At 38.3% G+C, this 21,807-nt stretch overlaps 1 protein-coding gene across 3 annotated transcripts in view; it reads left to right on the top strand.

The window, feature by feature from the left end:
* The first annotated feature begins 1,736 nt into the window (after nucleotides 1-1,736).
* The window catches only part of LOC111172479 (protein FRA10AC1), a 49,627-nt gene continuing 29,556 nt past the window's right edge, over nucleotides 1,737-21,807 (top strand). The window contains exons 1-8 of one of the 3 annotated variants that reach the window (XM_022569310.2): nucleotides 1,737-1,833; nucleotides 2,067-2,136; nucleotides 3,694-3,770; nucleotides 5,210-5,305; nucleotides 5,418-5,463; nucleotides 9,012-9,088; nucleotides 10,137-10,220; nucleotides 10,807-10,891. In XM_022569310.2, the coding sequence (XP_022425018.1) occupies nucleotides 3,694-3,770; nucleotides 5,210-5,305; nucleotides 5,418-5,463; nucleotides 9,012-9,088; nucleotides 10,137-10,220; nucleotides 10,807-10,891 (465 nt within the window). In that variant the 5' untranslated portion in view covers nucleotides 1,737-1,833; nucleotides 2,067-2,136. Of the gene's footprint in view, nucleotides 2,137-3,693; nucleotides 3,771-5,209; nucleotides 5,306-5,417; nucleotides 5,464-9,011; nucleotides 9,089-10,136; nucleotides 10,221-10,806; nucleotides 10,892-21,807 lie in introns of all 3 variants that reach the window. The other 2 variants (XM_022569309.3, XM_089897944.1) reach the window with 2 other exon arrangements.

The following is a 21,807-nucleotide window of genomic DNA, read 5'->3' as shown; positions in this document are numbered from 1 at the left end:
CGAACCACAACTACTGAGCCCGTGTGCCACAACTACTGAAGCCCACGTGCCTAGAGCCCGTGCTCTGCAACAAGAGAAGCCACTGCAATGAGAAGTCCGTGCACCGCAAGGAAGAGTAGCCCCCGCTAGCCTCAACTGGAGAAAGCCCGCATGCAGCAAACGAAGACTCAATGCAGCCAAAAATAAAAACAAATATGTAAATTTAAAAAGAAAGAATTTGACAGAGAGAGAGCCACAGAGAGAAAGCAGGGTCTTGTAGAGAATCAAGTATTCCCAGTTTCTAGACCCTCACCAGGCCTGTGGCTCTGAGTTCTGTGCTTCTATTTCTTACGTGCAAAATGGGGCTAATAACACTGCATGCAGCACAGGCTTGTTGTAAGAGGAAAATGAAGCAACAGACAAAATATATTAAGAATGGTAGAAAATGCTATTAAAGGTCACATACTGGTAGAAAGGAAATGAATACCAGGTACAAGTGTGTTTGGTTTTATCAATAATAAATAAAAGAACAGAATAGATATTTACTAAAAAAGGAACCGCTTGACAAAATAATTCAATATAGTATAATGTTAAATCGTGAGGCTTCCTACTGCTTTAAATATTTTAATAAACGTTTTTACTGAAGTTTAATCTGATTGCATTTTGAAATAATTGAATTTACAATAATTTAACTTACAGATTTTTAAAGATCATATTTACTGCATTGGGTAAAGCAGGTTGTATCTGTAATTTACTGTCAGGGATAGAAGGAGGGCTTGAACTGGTATATATTGTTATCTACTGTTTGGTGCAAAAGATGTAAAATGAGTGTTACGTGCTAAGGTTTTCACTAAAATGAGCCCGCTGTGAAAGTCAGTGGCGTGCCAGTTCAATTCAACAAATATTTAATTAGCGCTTTTGATTTCCAGGGAACCGTGTTGGGTACCGAGGAGGAAGCAAAGATGAATAGCATCAGCCGGAGGGAGACACGACACGAACCCAGTAACTAGGCTGTAAAGCAGAATGGGGCATCCTAATTTAGAAAAGGTAAAACACAGGGAGAACCCGGCAGAGCTTAAAATAATTTAACTTTTCCTGCCTGCATTTTTTTCTTTCCTTCTTTCTTTTTCTTTTCTTTCTTTCTTCCTTTTTTTTTTTTTTTTTAGTAACTATTGTGGATCTCTTTTCACCTGTGCCAAGTCACTTGTCTGCAGAGGATTCGCGACCCTGTGAAATCGCTCCTATTGCCTCTCCTCGCATCTTCGATGAGCTCCTCTGCCACCAGCACTGCATTTGGAATGGCATCTACTGTGTGGGTGGTGAAGCGATGGAAAGCTATTTCTGTTCTAATTATGAGAACTGTTTTATTGGGAGGAGTGGGGCAGAGGGAGGAGAGGCAGATCGGAGACTGAGACGCTCAGCAAGGTTGCTCCGAGGAGGCGTTTCTAAGGTTACTAGAAAGAGGACGGCAAGTGATATCCAGGCAGGGTTTTTTCTAAAACGAAATAAAATTTCAAACGAGGGGCGTGGGCTTAGTATGAGCCGTGCCACACGAGATTAAATGTTGGGCTTCTCAGAGGGTAATGGAAGAAGGCCCAGGAAAAAACCGAGCGAGGCGACTTCGGTAAAGCTGGGAGCCTCCACCTTCCCTTCCGGCCCTGTTCTCCCGCGGCCTTTGTTTCCCGGGGCTGTTTTGGCTGTAACACAAAGTCGGCGCGCCCGGGAACGGTGTCATTTAAGTGAGACGCGCGGCCGAGCCGGACCGGAAGCAGCGCCCAGCTGGGACCCGTAGGGAGAGGCGGGGAGCGGGCGGTGGCGGCGGCCGTTGTGGCTCTGGTAGTGGCGGCGACTGTGGTGAGGCTACGCAGCCGGGGCGACGGGTTTGGTGCCGCAGAAGCTCGCTCAGGCTGTGGGTCGTCGCTGCAGACGCGGGCAGAGGAGGGAACAACGACTCAGCGGGAGCACTTGGCAGAGGAGGGGAAGGGGTGTGTGAGAAAGGCCATGAGTGCTTGGGGTCGGGGAGAAAGATCTCGAAACTTGTTTCTCATGTGCTACTAGTTGATTTTTTTTTTTTTTTTTGACGGCAGATTCAGAAGACACCCCGCGTCTCCCTTCTCGAATTTCTCTTGGTTCTTGTCAGTTGATTCGTAGCCTGAAGTGAGTGAGAACTTTTTAATGCAACTACTGAATTCAGATGGATATGGGATGGACGAGAAAAAAACGAGACGGGGGGAACAAGGGTAGGAGGTGGTGTCCCAGGGTGTAGGAACATCATGACGGTAATAGTAGTTAAAATTGGGAGGGTTGTACTGTACCAGACGTTGTTCTAAAACCCTTTATATGCGGTAACTCATTTAATGCCCAGTTCTGTGAGACCGGTACTTTCTTTCATTAGCCTCCCTTTATGGAGGGGGAAACAGGCTCCTAGAGGTTAAGGAGCATGCCCAAAGAAAGACATGAAACGTGCAGAGCCAGGGTTTGCATTCTGTCAGGCTGACTCCAGAACTTATCTCTAAGCTCCCCACAGTGGTTGTCCCCCATCAGAATGTGAAGAAAGTGAGGACATAAGACAAGGTGTGAGAGGCTGGTATGGTTTGAACAGATGTGATAAAACAGCGGAAGCAAGGAGTTGACATGATAAAAAGGTGTGCGATCCAGGTGTGACTTAGTGAGAGTAGAGTTGAAAGTGGCCTAAACCTTTGCCTCAACCTTGGCTAGGGCCCGCCTCTCTCGAATTCTGTGGGGCAGGGAAGAGAGATATGCACCCATACACGTAAGTTTGAAAATGGAATTATGAAGATCACAGACTCATAGGATTTAAAGATTGTTTGATGTAACCACCTTATTTAGCAGATACAGTCAAATAATCCATCCATCCGCCATTAATGTATATCCCAAATTCTATGTAATGCTGAAACCAGGAGCTGCTTTCTAACACAACTGAGTGACAATTGAGATCTTTCAGTATTTCTAAGAATTTTGATTTAAAAATGAATAGAAACAAGATAGAGTTATCTAGAACAAAGGACAAGGTGGTTTACCTTGAAGAAACTGTTTCAAAGAAAAAGGAAATCTTGAAAGAAGATAGGAAAATTTTTATCAGTCGATCGTACTGTTCACAAATCCATTAAGTCTAATGGAATACAGTAATCAAAATGTTAGCATATTCCAGAGAGTCAGTTTGTAGTAGTTGAGATCATGGGCTTAAGAATCAAGTAGATCTGCTTAGCCACGTATTTGCTCTGTATAATTGATTTACTTAACTTTGTCCTTGATTTCTTTATCTCTAAAATGAAGGTAATAGTTCCTAACTTGCAGAATTAGAAGCAGTGTTTGTAAAGAACCTAGCATAATGTCTGGAACAAAGTTGATAAATACCAGCAACCATTATTACTCTGAATCAAATAAAAGTAAAGCATTGCTGAACCTTGTATGCAGTGACATGGCAGCTTCTAGACCTGGTTTTACATGGAAAGGTCAAAGAGTAATCTCCCTTGTTGGTAATTAAAGTGAAAAACATTGATTCATTTTCTGAAGGGTAAGTTTGTTACTTCAAAGTGATTGAAAGTTTTAGATGGCTAGATAACCCCTGATATGCCCACCACAATCCTTTAAAACTATTGTGGCTTTTAAAGATAACTTATTTTTGAACTATTCTGTTTCCTGAACTGTGAGCAATTTAGGTTCTAAGTAACTGACTATACTCCTTTACAGATGCATGGTCATGGAGGCTATGACTCTGATTTTAGTGATGATGAACACTGTGGAGAATCTAGCAAAAGGAAAAAAAAGTAAGTAATTTTTTATTGATCTCTGCTTCCGATCCTTTCTAAATTGAGATGAGGTATAAATAATATTTAAAGTTTTGGCATTGTGTTTACATGTGAAGACAGCGATGCTCTACTGAATGAATTTTTGTTTATTAAACTATAATGAATTGACTCAAAAATTTGAGAACAGTTATGTAAAAGATAAAGTAATGTTTGTGCTGTGAAGGGATTTATGGAAAGGGAAGCATAAGGAAAAAACAGAAATCAGTTAAAGTTCTTAGACTTCTCTGTTGCATCTATTTTTCATTCAACTGTCAAGGACTCTACTTGCAACTGTCATAGCTAAGAAGGGGCTTGGTTGGTTGTCCCTTTGCTAGTACTTGACTGCAAAATGAGGTTACTGTGGAGGATGAGATTGTGATGCAGCACAATTCTTAGGATTTTGTGAATGAGCAGACTAAGTGGCCAGAGGAAGGAGTTCATGGAAGTCTTTATTTAGAGGTTACTGTGGAGGATGAGATTGTGATGCAGCACAATTCTTAGGATTTTGTGAATGAGCAGACTAAGTGGCCAGAGGAAGGAGTTCATGGAAGTCTTTATTTAATGGAAGAGGTAAGAACTCTTAGCAGATAAAGCCTGAACCTTACAAAGGAGGCCAGATCTTGGTGGAGTAGCTGTGTTTAGGGAGGGGCATTGTTTTCAGCCTTCAGTGCTTAGAAACTTGATTTTACCCATTAACTTAGGAGTGGTTGACTGATTCATATTAACCAAACTTATAAAAATTGGTTTATTATTTGACCCTGAAAACAATATATAAGCATACTAATTGGGGCTGAACATTTTTGTTGGGTACTCAGTCTTCATGGATAACCAAAAGAATAGAAATAATTATATAATAAATGACATTTTTATGTAATGAAATGAAATTAAAATGCTTTACATTTTCAAGGTTTTTCATTCAAAAATATTACTTTGTAAGAATAGAATTTGAGCCAATCTAGTTGGATAGTCTTGTGTGCTCTAGGATTATATCTATTTAAGTAACTAGGGCTGATCACCTAAAGTCTATATCATCTATAATCAGCCCTTCTTTTTCCGTTATCAGTTACTGAAAGCTTTGTTATCTCTACTTTGCAAACAAGGAAATTGTGGCACAAAAAGATTAAGTAATTTAAGATTAAGATAATGAATGACAGAGCCAAAATTTGAACCAAGGACCCCAGGTGGTGTGACACCAGAACCCATGCATTTGTTAGTCTCGTCTTCTCCATTTTATAGGTATTAAATAAAGTCAAGATATTAATTAAGCTGTTAAAGGAGATGTAAAATATCTCATTGAAGATCAGTGAGTCTTTAAGAGTTGAATTCTTTAAAACATGTTCCAATTATGAAAATAAAGAAATAGGAAACACTCTGAGAAAAATGAACTCTTCTAATAATTTTTCTTCTTAACAAACCAGGACAGTTGAAGATGATTTACTGCTCAAAAAGCCATTTCAGAAAGAAAAACATGGAAAGGTGGTCCATAAGCAAGTTGCAGCAGAATTGCTGGATAGGTATGGTACTTCAATGTACATTACTTTTTTTTGGTTTGAGATGTTGGTGATTTGATTATATTAATTAAATATAGACATTTGAATTTGCTTGAAATAAAATTTTTCTTAACAGGGAAGAAGCAAGAAATAGAAGGTTTCATCTCATAGCTATGGATGCTGTATCCTTTTATATTTCTAGATTTTGTGACTAATACAACTTTTTTTTTTTCTAATACAACTTTTTAAATCTATTTTATTTCATAAAATCTTGTGAAGTCAGATAGACATAAATTTTATATTTAAAGATAAGTGTTTATTGATATGGAATTTTGCCATATATACTTCTGAGTACAATTCTCTTTTACTAATATATAAGAAAGATTTAGAGGCAAAAAATAATAAAAACATATTACTAATCTTCTATAAATAGGTTTACAAAGTCCATGTACTTGCAGATATTTTTTCCAATCCATTTTTGTCAAGCTGTCAATATTTCTCATTTTTATACTATTATCTTCAGTCTCATTTTAACTCTTACTCTTTTTTCCTACCTGGTTCTTGGCTATTTAATGTCTTTGTAAAACTGTGTTTAATAATAGGTCTGTTTGATCATTAGAGAAATGCAAATCAAAACCACAATGAGGTATCACCTCACACTGGTCAGAATGGCCATCATCAAAAAATCTACAAACAATCAATGCCAGAGAGGGTGTGGAGAAAAGGGAACCCCCTTGCACTGTTGGTGGGAATGTAAATTAATACAGCCACCATGGAGGTTCCTTAAAAAACTAAAAATAGAATTACCATATGACCCAGCAATCCCACTACTGGGCATATGCCCTGAGAAAACCATAATTCAAAAAGTCATGTACCACAATGTTCATTGCAGCACTATTTACAATAGCCAGGACATGGAAGCAACCTAAGTGTCCATTGACAGATGAATGGATAAAGAAGATGTGGCCCATATATACAATGGAATATTACTCAGCCATAAAAGAAATGAAATTGAGTTATTTGTAGTGAGGTGGATGGACCTAGAGTCTGTCATACAGAGTGAAGTAAGAAAGAGAAAAATACTGTATGCTAACACATATATATGGAATCTAAAAAAAAAAAGGTTCTGATGAATGTAGGGGCAGGACAGGAATAAAGACACAGACTAGAGAATGGACTTGAGGACACAAGGAGGGGGAAGGGTAAGCTGGAACGAAGTGAGAGAGTGTCATGGACATATATACACTACCAAGTGTAAAATAGGTAGCTAGTGGGAAGCAGCCTCAGCCCAGGGAGATCAGCTCGGGGCTTTGTGACCACCTAGAGGAGTGGGATAGGGAGGGCGGGAGGGAGACGCAAGAGGGAAGAGATATGGGGATATATGTATACATATAGCTTATTCACTTTGTTATACAGGAGAAACTAACACAGCATTGTAAAGCAATTATATTCCAATAAAGATGTTAGAAAAAATAAAAATAATAGGTCTGTTTGTGGACTGTCTCAGGCCTACTGTGGCTTCAGCTTTCAGGCATGAATTGGGGCTGTCTTTAAGTTATACCTTGTTTCCCTGTGATAGCCATCTCTCAGCTCAACTTTTTGGTAAGACTGTGGCTTATTACACAAGCCGCTACCACTGGCCATCCATATTACTGTTGGGAATATTGGAGAGTGAAAGTATTTCTGGGTATTTATTACTGCGGTCAGGATAGGGAGAAGGAGACGACGTCAATTAGATTATACCCACTATCCTGTAGTCACCACTTTCACTTTATTGTTCCTGATCCTTTTCTTTAAGTTATAGAAGTTCTCTTGTCACCAATTTATTTATTCCTCTTATCTCCTAACCCAATAGCTTAGCTGTCCCATGGATCTCATCTGCCACTGCTCCTTTAGCATTTCAACATCTGCTCCTCCTTCTATCACACCACTCAGTTGGGGATGTTGGGGCATCTAGTTACAGCCTGGTGAGGGTGAAAGTCTAGATCCCCTTTTCTTGCATGGCTGGAGGTGGGGCCATAGATTTTCTGGAGTGTTTGGCTGGAATAGAGTAGTTACTGCCTAAAAGTTATCTTTCCTGTTAGGCTGCCTCTCTCCTGATTATTTTGTTACAGGGAACAGACTTTTGTTGGCACTTCTTTTGTCTGTGCTTGTTGGTATTTCCAGCTATCCAGCTTCTTCACCTCCAAGTCTGGCATTTATTAAGCAAAAAGAAAACCTGGGGAACTCAGCACCATGTCATACCATGGGTCCTGAGGTCCGTAGCTGGTCTGCCTTCTTCTCTCTACCTTTCAGAGTCTTCTTATGTTTGTTTTATATATAATTTCCAAGGTTTTTAGTTCTCAGTGGGAGGAATAGGGAGAAGTGCAGTTGACCCTTGAACAACACAGGGTTTGAACTCTGAGGGTCCACTTATACAAGGATTTTTATTTTACTCTATTACTTGTGTAAATATGGGTATTTATTTTACTGTAGTACTAATGATCTGCAGTTGGTTGAATCTACAGATGCAGAGGGCTGATTATACATTATGTGCAGGTTTTGGACAATGAGGAGGGTGGGTGTTCTATCCACCCTGTTCAGGGATCAACTGTACATCTTTGCTCCATCTTCCAGGAAGCAAAGTCCCACCTACCACCTGCTTTTGTAAATAAAAGTTTTATTGGAACACAGCTGTGCTCATTCATTTAGGTGTTATCTGTGCCTACTTCCATGCTAAAGTGGCAGAGTCGAGTAGTTTTAACAGAGACCGTATGGCCTGCATATTTACTATTTACAGGAAAAGTTTGCTGACTTGAGCTCTTGAAAGATTTAAGTGACTTGCCAGTGTCACATGACCAGTTTGTGGTAGACCAAGAGCTAGAATCCAGATCTCTGGGTATCTGGCTTTTCTCTTTTTTCTTTTCTGAAATGTTAATTGCTTTCTTGCTCGTTTCAGAATTATGTTTTGATTCGCTATTCTGCTGGAACACATTGTGATCAATTAAATAACTGTTTGTCTTTAATATAATAGGCTGTAGTCACAGACAGTATTATGTCAGTTCTGTTATGTGTGTGTTCAGCTCTAGAGAGAGTACCATGGAGCTTTTTAAAACAAGTAAAATGCTCATGTGTCTTGTTGTATTGCACTGAAAACATGACTGTAGCTTCATTGAATATTAAAAGAGAGTATAAAAAATAACATGTGATCTCTTATATTTACTTCTTTTTGAAAGCCTCATGTTAGGATTTAATATAATAAAAGTTACATCTTCTATTTTGGAGGCTTTATTGTTACTGACGTAGCTAAATTATATTTTATAATGAAGAAAAATTCTCACCTTTAACTTTGGAAACTATAATTTGTTATAGTTATAGGAAACTATAATTTATAGTTATAGGAATAACTATAATATATAGTTATAGGAAACTATAATTTGAAACTATAAAATGAGTGGTGGTGTGAGGCTGTATATAGGAAGCTGTCCTTCTCTCCAGAGAGTTATTGCTTGAAAATGTTCAAAACAATATAGAGTATTCAGTAGGAAGTGAAAGCCCCTCTACTGTACCGTGTTCACTCTTAACAGTTTAATATTTACCCTTTTTAAAATTTATAAGCATGTATAGTATATATTTGTATATTTTTAAAAAACTAAATAGACTCATACTATGTTTTTTTTTCCCTACTCACTAATATGTCATTGACACCCAACTACTGAACAAATAAAATCCTTAATTTTTTGCATTTCAGTATCAAAGGCATACAAAGTTTGTAAATGACTATATTTTATACTATGGTGGCAAAAAAGAAGACTTCAGGCGATTGGGGTAAGTGTCATAAAGTTTATTTTACATAATGGGAGGTAGGTATGGGTATCTTTGAAGACTCACAGCTACTATATCTTCTGATTCTGTCATGTTCTCCTGCTTTCCATTCCAGTTTTGTTGTTATAAGGTGGAGGGGCCATTCGAAGCTTCTAGCTAAGCAACTCATCATGAACCCTATTTCTCTGGCAACAGGCCTCAGGCAGCCTGCTGATTCTGGCAATAACAGGATTGTGTGAGGAATACTCACATGCCTGATTATGCAGTGATTTTTTTTTTTCCCCCCACAAGGATCTTTGAAATAATGAACTCTTTAGACCTCAGGTTTGGGATTGCTTTTTAAAAGATAGGACAAACAAGAGACCTCACTGTAATATTTCCCACACATGAAATTCCTTCTTATATCTGAGGCTTTTCTGTCAGAGCCTCTTGGTTTTGTGTGGGTTTTTTTCTCTTTACTTAACGATTTTCCGAGTTGATAGTGCCCTAAAAAACTTTATACCAGCTCATCAGCCCCAAACTTAACTCTCCTCTGAATTTAGCCTGTATTTCTCAACAATCCCTTGTTCTGTCCCCAGTCTGTTATCATCTTGAAAAATCATCTCCTTCAGTTCTCTTCCTTACTCAGTCTTCCTAGGAAGATGTAGTAAAATGAGGTGTGAAAAAATTTTTTATATATTTTTAAAATTAGATCACAATAGGATGGTGTTACTTATTTTAGATTCTGAAACTTATTTTCATTCATCTTCCTTATCCATTTAGTGTTCATTCAGATTTCTCATCCGAGTTTTGGTAATTTAGCACCCTTTATATAATTGAACCAGCTCTAGAGATGGGTGGATTCCTTATCCATTTGTTTCTGTAGCAGCACTCTTTATAACTGCCTTTTGAAAATACTGAAATACTTTTTATAAATATACATACATATGTACATATAAAACTATCTTTGTGTATCTTATTTTTACTCAGGTGCTCAAAAATCTCACACACTGTTTAACTTAAGTTTGACTAATTTTGTTTTCATATTGAATTTAAAATTGTTTTATTTCAGGGAAAATGACAAGATAGACATGGACATTATACGAGAAAATCACAGATTCCTATGGAATGAGGAGGATGAAATGGACATGAATTGGTAATTGTACCTGTGTGAGACATAATGCATCAAATGCTATAGTCCTATCTCTCCTGCTCCCTGAGTGTTTTCTTGTTTTGTCACCTGTCCAAAGCATTTGGCCCCTGCATGGAACAGTTCTGAATCGAGAACATAAAACCGTGCCTCAGATTATTGAATCTGGTTTGATTCTTTTGGTAATTTTTAACAATTTTAACTGACTTCTTATTGCTTGACTTTGTCTTTAAAAAATAATTTATAAAATTTTTACAGTATTATTTGTTGTCTAGTAGTACGCTTCTTTTTAAATTTTAAAAATATTTTGGGAAAACGTAAAACCTGAAAATGGTTTTAAAAATTCAAACATTACAGAGGGTAAAAAGTGAAGAGTCAGTCTCCTTCTCATCTTTGACAATTAGTCTTCCAGCTTCCCTCCCTAGAGACCCACTATTAATATTAAGATATTCTATGCACATGTAAGTAATGACCTCTTTTAAAACATTAATGTTTATATCATATGTGTTATTTATTTGACATTGCCTCCAAGTAGCAAACAATGGTTGAATTTCTAAATATGTAAGATTTATATTTTTTTTAATGAATCTAGGGAGAAGAGACTTGCAAAGAAATACTATGATAAATTATTCAAGGAATACTGCGTAGCAGATCTCACCAGATACAAAGAAAATAAGGTATGCCTTCCAGATATTTATAGAAGAAGGTTCTTATTCACGTATAGTATTACTTGTTAATATACTATTGTGCCCTGTATTATTCTTTTAAGATGCTAATTCAATTCTAAGTTGTCCTCCATCTATGAAGTATCAATTGGACCATTTAACCTCAATAGCTGTGGAATTTACAAAGGGCCCTGAAGTCAAGGGTGACTCTTTGTGAGCTGAGATATGAAAAGTCTAAAATGAAACACAGGTGGCTACTGAATCTTGTTTTATCCTGACTCTAATCCAGAGCCTCTAGTGATTATGATTTGACACTTTGAATGATGTCTTCTTTCACAAATGATGTTTGAAATTGATAGGCTTTTTTTCAAATGGATTACCATATAAAGAGGCAGATGCGTATCTTCTGTTATATAAATATCTATTCTAGTAAAAATAGCTCTTATCAGTGCCAATTAGTAATGGCAAATTTCCCTTCCCACTTTACATCTTACTTTAATTTTTTTTAAATTAATTTTATTTATTTTTGGCTGCATTGGGTCTTCGTTGCTGCCTGCAGGCTTTCTCTAGTTGTGGCAAGTGGGGGCTACTCTTCGTTGCAGTGCACAGGCCTCTCATTGTGGTGGCTTCTCTTGTCGCAGAGCATGGGCTCTAGGTGCACGGGCTTCAGTAGTTGCAGCACGCAGGCTCAGTAGTTGCGGCACATGGGCCCTAGAGCACATGGGCTTCAGTAGTTACAGTGTGTGGGCTCAGTAGTTGTGGTGCGCAAGCTCTAGGGCGCATGGGCTTCAGTAGTTGTGGCATGTGGGCTCAGTAGTTGTGGCGCACGGGCTGTAGAGCGCAGGCTCGGTAGTTGTGGTGCACGGGCTTAGTTGCTCCACAGCATGTGGCATCTTCCTGGACTAGGGATTGAACCCATGTCCCCTGCATTGGCAGGCGGATTCTTAACCACTGCGCCACCAGGGAAGTCCTATTTTAGTTAATGTTAAAGTGATTTTTAAGAAATAGAAGTAGAGTTGATTTACAATATTGTGTTTCAGGTGTATAGCAAAGTGATTTGGTTATATATATTTTTTCCTTTTTCTCGATGCTTTTCCATCATAGGTTATTACAAGATATTAAATATAGTTCCCTGTGCTATCCAGTAAATCCTTGTTGTTCATATTATATATGGTAGTGTGTATTTGTAATCTCATACTCATAATTTATCCCTCCCCCCATATTCCCCTTTGGTAACCATACATTTGTTTTCTGTGTCTGTGAGTCTGTTTCTGTTTTATAAATAAGTTCATTTGTACTATTTTTAGATATCCACCTATAAGTGATATCATATACTTGTCTTTCTCTGTCTGTTTTACTTAGTATGATCATTTCTGGGTCCATCCATGTTGCTGCAAATGGCATTATTTCATTCTTTTTTATGGCTAAATAATAGTCCATTGTATATATATACCACATCTTTTTTATCCATTCATCTGTCGATGGACACTTAGGTTGCTTCCATGTCTTGGCTATTGTAAATAGTGCTGCTATGAACGTTGGGGTGTGTGTATCTTTTTGAATTAGAGTTTTCGTCTTTTCCAGATACATGCCCAGCAGTGGGATTGCTGGATCATATAGTAACTTTATTTTTAGTTTTTTAAGGAACCTCCATACTCCATGCTGTTTTTCCACAGTGACTGCACCAATTTACATTCCCAGCAACAGTGTAGGAGGGTTCCCTTTTCTCCACAACCTCTCCAGCATTTATTATTTGTATACTTTTTGATAATAGCCATTCTGACTGGTGTGAGGTGATACCTCATTGTAGTTTTGATTTGCATTTCTCTAATAACTAGCAGTGTTGAGCATCTTTTCATATGCTTGTTGGCCATCCGGATGTCTACTTTAGAGGAACGTCTATTTAGGTCTTCTGCCCATTTTTTGATTGAGTTTTTTGGGTTTTTTTATATTGAGCTGTGTGAGCTGTTTGTATATCTTGGAAATTAAGCCCTTGTTGGTCTCATCATTTGCAAATATTTTCTCCCATTCCATAGGTTGTCTTTTCGTTTTGTTTATGGTTTCTTTTGCTATGCAAAAGCTTTTATGTTTAATTAGGTCCCATTTGTTTATTTTTGCTTTTATTTGTTTTGCCTTGTGAGACTGACCTAAGAAAATATTGCTATGATTTATGTCAGGGAACGTTTTGTCTATGTTCTCTTCAAGGAGTTTTATGGTGTCATGTCTTATATTAAAGTCTTTAAGCCATTTTGAGTTTATTTTTGTGTATGGTGTTAGAGTGTGTTCTAACTTCATTGATTTACATGTGGCTGCCCAGTTTTCCCAATACCACTTGTTAAAGAGACTGTCTTTTCTCTATTGTATATTTTTGCCTCCTTTGTCGAAGATTAATTGACCGTAGTATGTGGGTTTATCTCTGGGCGCTCTATTCTATTCCATTGATCTGTATGTCTGTTTTGTGCCAGAACCATGCAGTTTTGATTGCTGTGGCTTTATAGTATTGTCTGAAGTCTGGAAGGGTTATGCCTCCAGCTTTGTCCTTTTTCCTCAGGATTACTTTAGCAATTCTGGGTCTTTTGTGATTACATATAAATTTAAGGATTATTTATTCTAATTCTGTGAAAAATGTCATGGGTTATTTGATATGGATCACATTAATCTGTAGATTGCTTTGGGTGGTATGGCCATTTTAACTATATTAAGTCTTCCAGTGCAAGAGCATGGTCTATCCTCCAATTTCATTGAGTCATCTTCTGTTTCCTTTATCAGTGTTTTATAGTTCTCAGCATATAAGTCTTTCACCTCCTTGATTAGGTTTATTCCTAGATATTTTTCTTTTTTTTTGGATGCGATTTTAAATGGGAATTTATTTTACTTTCTCTTTCTGATATTTCATTGTTAGTATGAAGAAATACAACAGATTTCTGTATATTAATGTTGTATTCTGCTACCTTGCTGAATTCATATATCAGTTTTAGTAGTTTTTGTGCAGAATCTTTAGGGTTTTCTATATAGGGTATCATGTCATCTGCACATAATGACAATTTTACCTTTTCCCTTCCATTTTGGATACCTTTTATTTTTCTCATCTGACTGCTGTGGCTAGGACTTCCAGTACTATGTTGAGTAGAAGTGGTGAGAGTGGACATCCTTGTCTTGTTCCAGATCTTAGCAGGAAGGCTTTCAGCTTTTCACCATTTAGTATTATGTTGGCTATGTGTTTGCCACAAATGGCTTTTATTATGTTGAGATATGTTCCCTCTATACCCACTTTGGTGAGAGATTTTAATCATGAATGGATATTGAATTGTACCAAATGCTTTTTATCTGTTGAGATGATCATGTGGTTTTTGTCTTTTGTTGATGTGATATATCAGATTGATTGATTTGCATATGTTGAACTATTCGTGTGACCCTGGAATGAACCCAACTTAATTATGGTGTATAATCCTTTTTATGGGTTGTTGGATTCGGTTTGCTAATATTTGTTGAGGATTTTTGCATCTATATTCATCAAAGATATTGTCCTGTAATTTTCTTTTTTGTTAGTGTCTTTGTCTGGTTTTGGTGTCAGGGTGATGGTGGCTTCATAGGATGGCTTTGGGAGTGTTCCCTCCTCTTCAGTCTTTTGGGAGAGTTTGAGAAGGATCAGTATGAGTTCTTCTCACTATGTTTGGTGCAATTCCCCAATGAAGCCATCCAGTTCTGTTTGCAGGGAATTTTTAAAATTACAGATTCTATTTCACTTCTAGTGATAGATCTGTTCAAATCATCTGTTTCTTCTTGATTCCGTTTTTACAGGCTATTTCTAGAAACTTGTCCATTTCTCCTAGGTAGTCCATTTTGTTGGCATATAACTGTTCATAATATCTTATGATTTTTTGTGTTTCTGTAGTGTCGGTTATTATTTCTCCCTTTCATTTCTTATTTTATTTATTTGGGTCCTCTCTCTTTTCTTCTTGGTGAGCCTGGCCAGAAGTTTGTTCATTTTGTTTATCTGTTCAAAAAACCAGCTCTTGCTATTATTGATTTTTCTGTTGTTTTTTAATCTTTATTTTATTTATTTCTTCTCTGATCTTTATTATTTCCTTCATTCTGATGACTTCAGGTTTTATTTGCTCTTCTTTTTCTAGTTCTTTTAGGTGGTAGGTTAGGTTGTTTATTTGTGAGTTTTCTTGTTTTTTGAGGAAGGCCTGTATCGCTATGAACTTCCCTCTAAGGACTGCTTTTGCTGCATCCCATAGATTTTGTATGGTTGTGTTTTCATTGTTGTTGTCCCGAGATATTTTTTATTTCCTCTTTGATTTCATTGTTGACCCATTGGTTTTTAGTTCTTTAGTCTCCATGTAATAGTTTTTTCCCTCGTTTCTCTTTGATTTCTAGTTTCATGTGGTTGTGGTCAGAAAAGATGCTTGAAATAATTTCTATCCTCTTAAATTTGTTGAGCCTTGTTTTGTGTCCTAGTATGTGGTCTATCCTAAAGAATGTTCCATGTGTGCTTGAAAAGTATGTGTTTTCTGCTTTATTTGGATGTAGTATCCTGTAGATTTCAATTAAGTCTAACGGTTCTATTGTGTCATTTGGGATCTCTGTTGCCTTATTGCTGTTCTGTCTGGAAGATCTGTCCATTGATGTGAGTGAGGTGTTAAAAGTCTCTTACTATTATTGTATTCCCATCAGTTTCTCCCTTTATGTCTGTTAGTATTTGTTTCATGTATCTAGGTGCTCCTGTATTGTGTGTGTATATGTTAACCAGTGTGATATCCTCTTCTTGTATTGATCCTTTTGTCATTATATAGTGTCCTTCTTCGTCTTTCTTTATGGCCTTTGTTTTAAAGTCTGGTATGAGTATTGCTACCCTCGCTTTCTTGTCATTTCCATTTGCATGAAATATCTTTTTCCATCTCCTCACTTTCAATCTATGTGTGTCTTTAGCCCTAAAGTGGGTCTCCTGTAGGCAGCATATTATAGGTTCTTGTTTTATTATCCAATCTGCCGCTCTGTGTCCTTTGATTGATGTTTTAGTAATTATTGATAAGTGTATTTATTGCCATTTTAAACCTTGTTTTCCTGTTGATTTTGTATTCTTTGTTCCTTTCTTCTTTTTGTTTTTCCTTTTGTGCTTTGATGGTTTTCTTTTGTATTATGCTTGAGTTCCTTTCATTTTGGTTTTTGTGAATCTGTTGTATGTTTTTGATTTGTGTTTACCCTGATTTTCAAGTATGTTAACCCATAACTCTATCTACTTGCTTTAGACTGGTGGTCATAACAGCTCAAACACTTTCTAAAAGATCTACATTTTCTTACTCCCCTCCTCCACATTTTGTAGTTTCAGTGTCCTGTTTCTCATCTTCATGTTTATTTTTTTGCTGTTCATTGTGATTATAATCGCTTTCACGGAATTTTTTGATTGTTTCTTTAATCTATGTACTGCCTAATTTAAGTAGTCTTCAATCTTTTTATATGTTTACTTTTCCTATTGTGATTTTCCATTTCTTATAGATTCCTGCTTCTTTTCTATTTAGAGAACACCTTTCAGTATTTCTTTTAGAGTAGGTTTAGTGTTGCTGTATTCTTTTATTTTTTTCTTTGAGAAATTCTTTCTCTCTCCTTCCATGCTTAATGATAATCTTGCTGAGTAGGGTATCATAGGTTGCAGGTTTTTCCCTTTCAGGACTTTAAATGTATCTTGCCACTCCCTTCTGGCATGCACAGTTTCTGTAGAGAAATCAACTGATACCCTTATGGTGGTTCCCTTGTAACTGACTCTTTGTTTTTATCTTGCTGCCTTTAGAATCCTCTCTAACTTTTGCCATTTTCATTATGATATCTTGGAGTAGGTCCGTTTGGGACCCTCTGTGCTTCCTGTATCTGGATATCTGTTTCCTTCTTTAGGTTTGGGAAGTTTTCAGCCATAATTCCTTTGAATAAATTTTTGATTCCCTTTCCTCTTTCTTCTTCTGGGATTCCTTTTATGCATAGATTGGCATGCTTTATATTATCCCATAGTCTCATATGTTGCTTTCATTTTTTTCTTTCATTTGTCTTTCTGTCTGCTGTTCTGATTGGGTGATTTCCATTATTCTGTCTTCCAGATCACTTATTCATTCTTCTACCTTATTTAGTTTGCTATTTATTTCCTTTAGCTTGGTTTTCATCTTGGCAGTTGGGTTGTCTAATTTTGATTGGCTCCTCTTTATAGTTTCTAGTTCCTTGTTATGGTGATCTGCATTTCTATCAACAGTCTTTCTTAATTCCTTCAGCATTTTTATTACCTCCTTTTTGAGCTTGGGGTCGGGTAGACTGGAGAAGTCTGTTTCATTGTTCTTTCAGGGGATTTCTCTTGTTCTTTTAATTGGAAATTGTTCCTTTGTTTTTTCATTTTACTTATATTTCTTTGACTCTATGAATTTAGGAGAAACAGTTATCTACTGTGGCTGTTTTTATGTCAGAGCGACCCTGTGTAGACTGTGGGAATCCAGTATTCTTGGTGCAAGGGTTGTTTTTGGTAGGATTCTTGCCATATCTTTTCTCAACATGTGTTGGCCCTTGTCCCCTTGATGGCAGTGTGTTTGGTGGTGTTGTGATCAGAGCCTGCACTGGATGTTGAGTAGGGCCTCCTCTTTGCTCTGTGGTTGTCACAGCCCTGTCAGGGGCAGGGTCTGCTTCCCAGTTGTAGGAGTAGAAGCCCCCACCCAGGTCAGGTTCTAAGCTGCAGTGTGAGGTAGGTGGGACTGGAGCACTCTCTCTGGGAAAGGAGCTGCTGTGTATTCTTCCCCAGGAGCTGTCCACTGGGACGTGCAACTGTGATGCTGCCTGCCACCTGGTGCATGCGCCCACAAAGATCAGTGTTGTTGGCCCTGCCTTCAGTGGCTGGTTCCTCTGTGGGAGCACTGGTAATGGGCTTGGAGGTCCCTTAGACATGTATGCATGCTTACAAAGCCACTGATGGAAAACCTCCTGAAGGTGTGCGCACTGTGGGAGCTCCGGTCACTGGCTCAGACTTCAGCCCTGCCTCCGCGTGTGCGCACCCACAGAGTTGGCAAAACCCGCAGTGGCCGGAGCTATGCCCCATTGCAAGCATGCTGATAATGAGCCTGCTGTGGCAGAACCACTCTCTGTCCTGTGCACACCCCCAGTTTTGGCCCAAGCCACACTCCTGGCCCTTCAGGCTGTCTCCACGCAGCCGAGCCAAGTCCTCTTCCCAAGTCTGTCCACTGAAGCCCAAGTTTCACTACCCAGTTGCTGTGCACTTCAGGCACGTGTCTCTGGCTAGGAAGTGCAGCGACATGGCGGGGACCGTCTATACTGGTCTTTCTTTACCCTGCAGGGCTGCAGACCAGCTCCCATGCTCTTCTCTCGAGCCTCTGAAGCTCCCTATCTGTCCCAGCATACCTCCCAGCTGGTGAAGGAGGTTCCCAGGGTGAGGGGACCTTTCCTTTTTCACAGCTCCCTACCAGGGGCGTAGGTCTCATCCCAATTCCTCTTCTTCTCCCTGTTCTCTTTGTCTTCCCCAGTTATGTGGGGATCTTTCTTTCAGCTCTGGTTGTATAGGATCTTCAAGCTTTCAGTAGGTATTCTCTGAGAATTGTTCTACGAGTAGATGTATTTTTGTTGTATTTGTGGGAGGAGGTGAGCTCCATGTCTCTCTGCCATTTTGATCGCCTCCTCTAGGATGATTTTTATTCCTATCTCATTTTTCACATTTTTACCTACTGATAGATAAATTGACCCAGAAACAAATGATCTCAGTTTGAAATGGGAGGGGAAGGAATGTTGCATAAATCTGTATGCTTTGGATAGTGTACATCTGTATTGTATTAAAGACAACCTATTTAAAAAGTTTTTTTAAAGAAAAATTAATTTATTTTTGGCTGCGTTGGGTCTTCGCTGCTGCTCACAGGCTTTCTCTAGTTGGGGTGAGTGGGAGCTACTCTTTGTTGCGGTGTGTGGGCTTCTCCTTGCAGTGGCTTCTCATGTTGCGGAGCACAGGCTCTAGGTGCGTGGGCTTCAGTAGTTGTGGCTCTCGGGCTCTAGAGCACAGGCTCAGTAGTTGTGCACATGGGCTTAGTTGCTCTGTGGGATCTTCCTGGACCAGGCCTCCAACCTGTGTCCCTTGCATCAGCAGGCGGATTCTTAACCACTGCGCCACCAGGGAAGTCCCTAAAAAGCTATCTTAGATTTGTTTATCTGAAGGATTTCTTTTCATTTTAATAGTTAAATCTCAGAACCATAATTGGTTTAATAATTTTTCACTAGTGCCTTTAACATGTGGATTGCTTCACGATATTCTTATAGATAGTAGTAGTGTGCATTTTTATAACCCCGTTTACAAACCCCAGCACTTCGTGTATCCCCAAAACTTCCTCAGTTTCTTGTAAACTAGCTCTCATCTCTAATAGTTATTGACCATATTGAATCCAAAAAGCATCACAGCAGTTGGAGTTACTTGAAGGTATTATACTGCAAGTTGAGGGTGAAGTATAAGTCTTTCAAGGAGCACATAACAACACTTTTTCAACCCTGGTTCATTTGTTGATTGTCTTCCAGTATTTATAGAGGACTGGGCTGGGTGCTGTGGGTTAAAGCATGGTGTCTGCCCTCAAAAAATAACTATAGTTGAGGGAAGAAAGTGGATATAAATAAATAGTTAAATATTTGTATTCCCCATTTATTTTGTTTTCATTTTTGTTTTTGCGGTATGCGGGCCTCTCACTGTTGTGGCCTCTCCCGTTGCGGAGCACAGGCTCCGGACGCGCAGGTTCAGCGGCCGTGGCTCACGGGCCCAGCCGCTCCGCAGCATGTGGGATCTTCCCAGACCGGGGCACGAACCCGTGTCCCCTGCATCGGCAGGCGGACTCTAAACCACTGTGCCACCAGGGAAGCCCTGTATTCCCCATTTATAAAAACACAGTATATTACTGGAAATCATACTTTATAGTGCATAGGGACTTCCCTGGTGGCGCAGTGGTTAGAATCCGCCTGCCATTGCAGGGGACATGGATTCAATCCCTGGTCCGGGAAGATCCCACATGCCACGGAGCTACTGAACCCATGAGCCACAACTACTGAATCCCGCGCGCCTAGAGCCCGTGTTCCGCAGCAAGAGAAGCCACCGCAGTGAGAAGCCCACGCACCGCAACGAAGAGTAGCCCCCACTCGACACAACTAGAGAAGCCCGCGTGCAGCAGCAAAGACCCCATGCAGCCAAAAATAAATAATTTAAATAAATAAAGTGCATAATCTTGAAACAAGTTGTGTTTTTCTATTAGAACATGATGAGTTAGTTAGATACCAGGGTAAGTGCAAGTAAGAAATCACATATGACGAGTATAGATCCTAGAGAAATAGGAAATATGGAGAGAGGGACATCTTTTTTCTTAAGGCTGTTTTTTAGAGCAGTTTTAAGTTCACGGCAAAATTGAGGGAAAGGTAGAGAGATTTCCCATATCTTGCTCCACACATACCAGGGGGATCTTCTTGGCAAAGATAATGATTGTTTTTTTTGGCATAGTATTTTGGAGAAAGAGTAATGCTGTTGACTTTCTTGCTACTATGCATTTTCTCATAGTTTTACTTACACAAAGGCAGTGTTTTATTCATTTTTAATTAACAAGCTCCTAGCTAAGTGCCTAATATATATATAGTAGATACTTAGGGCATTTTTAGTGAATTCCAGCCTTTGTTTCACACCCCCATTTCCTTCTTTGTTGCTTTTTCCCTTTCATCATTGAGAATTTGGTTGGATCATTGTATCAGTTAGGGTAAGATTCAGCTACAGGGACCAGCAAGCAGTTCCAAATAACAGTGGCTTAAATGAACTACAAGTTTGTTTTCCTTTCCCATAAAAGTCCAGGTGGATGGTCATGGAACTTTGTGTTGTCAGGAAGTCAGGATACTTCTCTCTTATTGCTTGCATGTGTGACCTCCTTGTTCTAGAGGGTAGAGTGAGAAGAAAAGGAGGCTAAGCACCACACCCTGAGTAATTCAAGTGTTTAATCCAACGTGTCAACAGGAGTATTTGTCAGGAAAGAATAGAAAAACATATTGAGGCAAAACTTCTATGCAATCTTTAACTAGTAGGACATATTGTAGTTGTTACATTTCTTATCCGCCATAAGATTATAACCTTCTTGGTGACAGACACTTATTTTAATAATCACTATACTCTCAGCAGAGTGCCAAGCCAGTAAGTAGTTGCTTAATAATTATTTGTTGAATAGATTAATGAATGAAAGAAAAAGTTTGGGAACTGTTGCTGTACACATTTGACTATGCTTCAGTAGACATTCCAACATCTGTTGGATGACAAACAATCCTCACATAGATGTATGGGCTTAAAAATAGAATTAAATACAGAGTTATTTTGAATTTTTTATTTCTTTTTTTCCTAGACTGGGGGATTTTATTTTATTTTCAGTTAGAATATTTTGAAATATTTCGAGCCCTTATTTGTGTTTAAAATACAGAATTGCCTAATTCAAATAATAGATGATTAAAAAATAAAATAAAAATAAGCAAAGTTAACCAGGCATTGAACGCTTCATTTGAATTATCTTTCTTAATTACAACAACCTATGAGATTAGGATTTTACTCATAGAAAGGAAATAGACTGAGAAATTAAGTAACTTTCCCAACCTCACAGCTAGTTAATAAATGATAGAGCTTGCATTGGGTCAGCATGATTCTAGAGCTGAGCTTTTAACTATATGCTAAATTGAATAGAAAACTAAACTATTTACTAAAATAGTAATTTAGCATATGAATGTGAGTCTTATAAGATAGTGGAGAAAACATTTTAACACTGTATCATTTTTAGCCAAAAAGCAAATAACAGTTGACCCTTGAACAACATGGGTTTGAACTGTGTGGATTCTTTCACTAAATACGTACTATAGTACTACACAGTCTGTGTTGGTTCAGTTTG

Source organism: Delphinapterus leucas, chromosome 16 (genome assembly GCF_059928025.1).
Source record: "Delphinapterus leucas isolate spDelLeu-1000000601 "Yukka" chromosome 16, BTC_Dleu_Yukka2, whole genome shotgun sequence".
NCBI lineage: Eukaryota > Metazoa > Chordata > Mammalia > Artiodactyla > Monodontidae > Delphinapterus > Delphinapterus leucas.
This window is presented reverse-complemented; position numbering and strand designations above follow the sequence as displayed.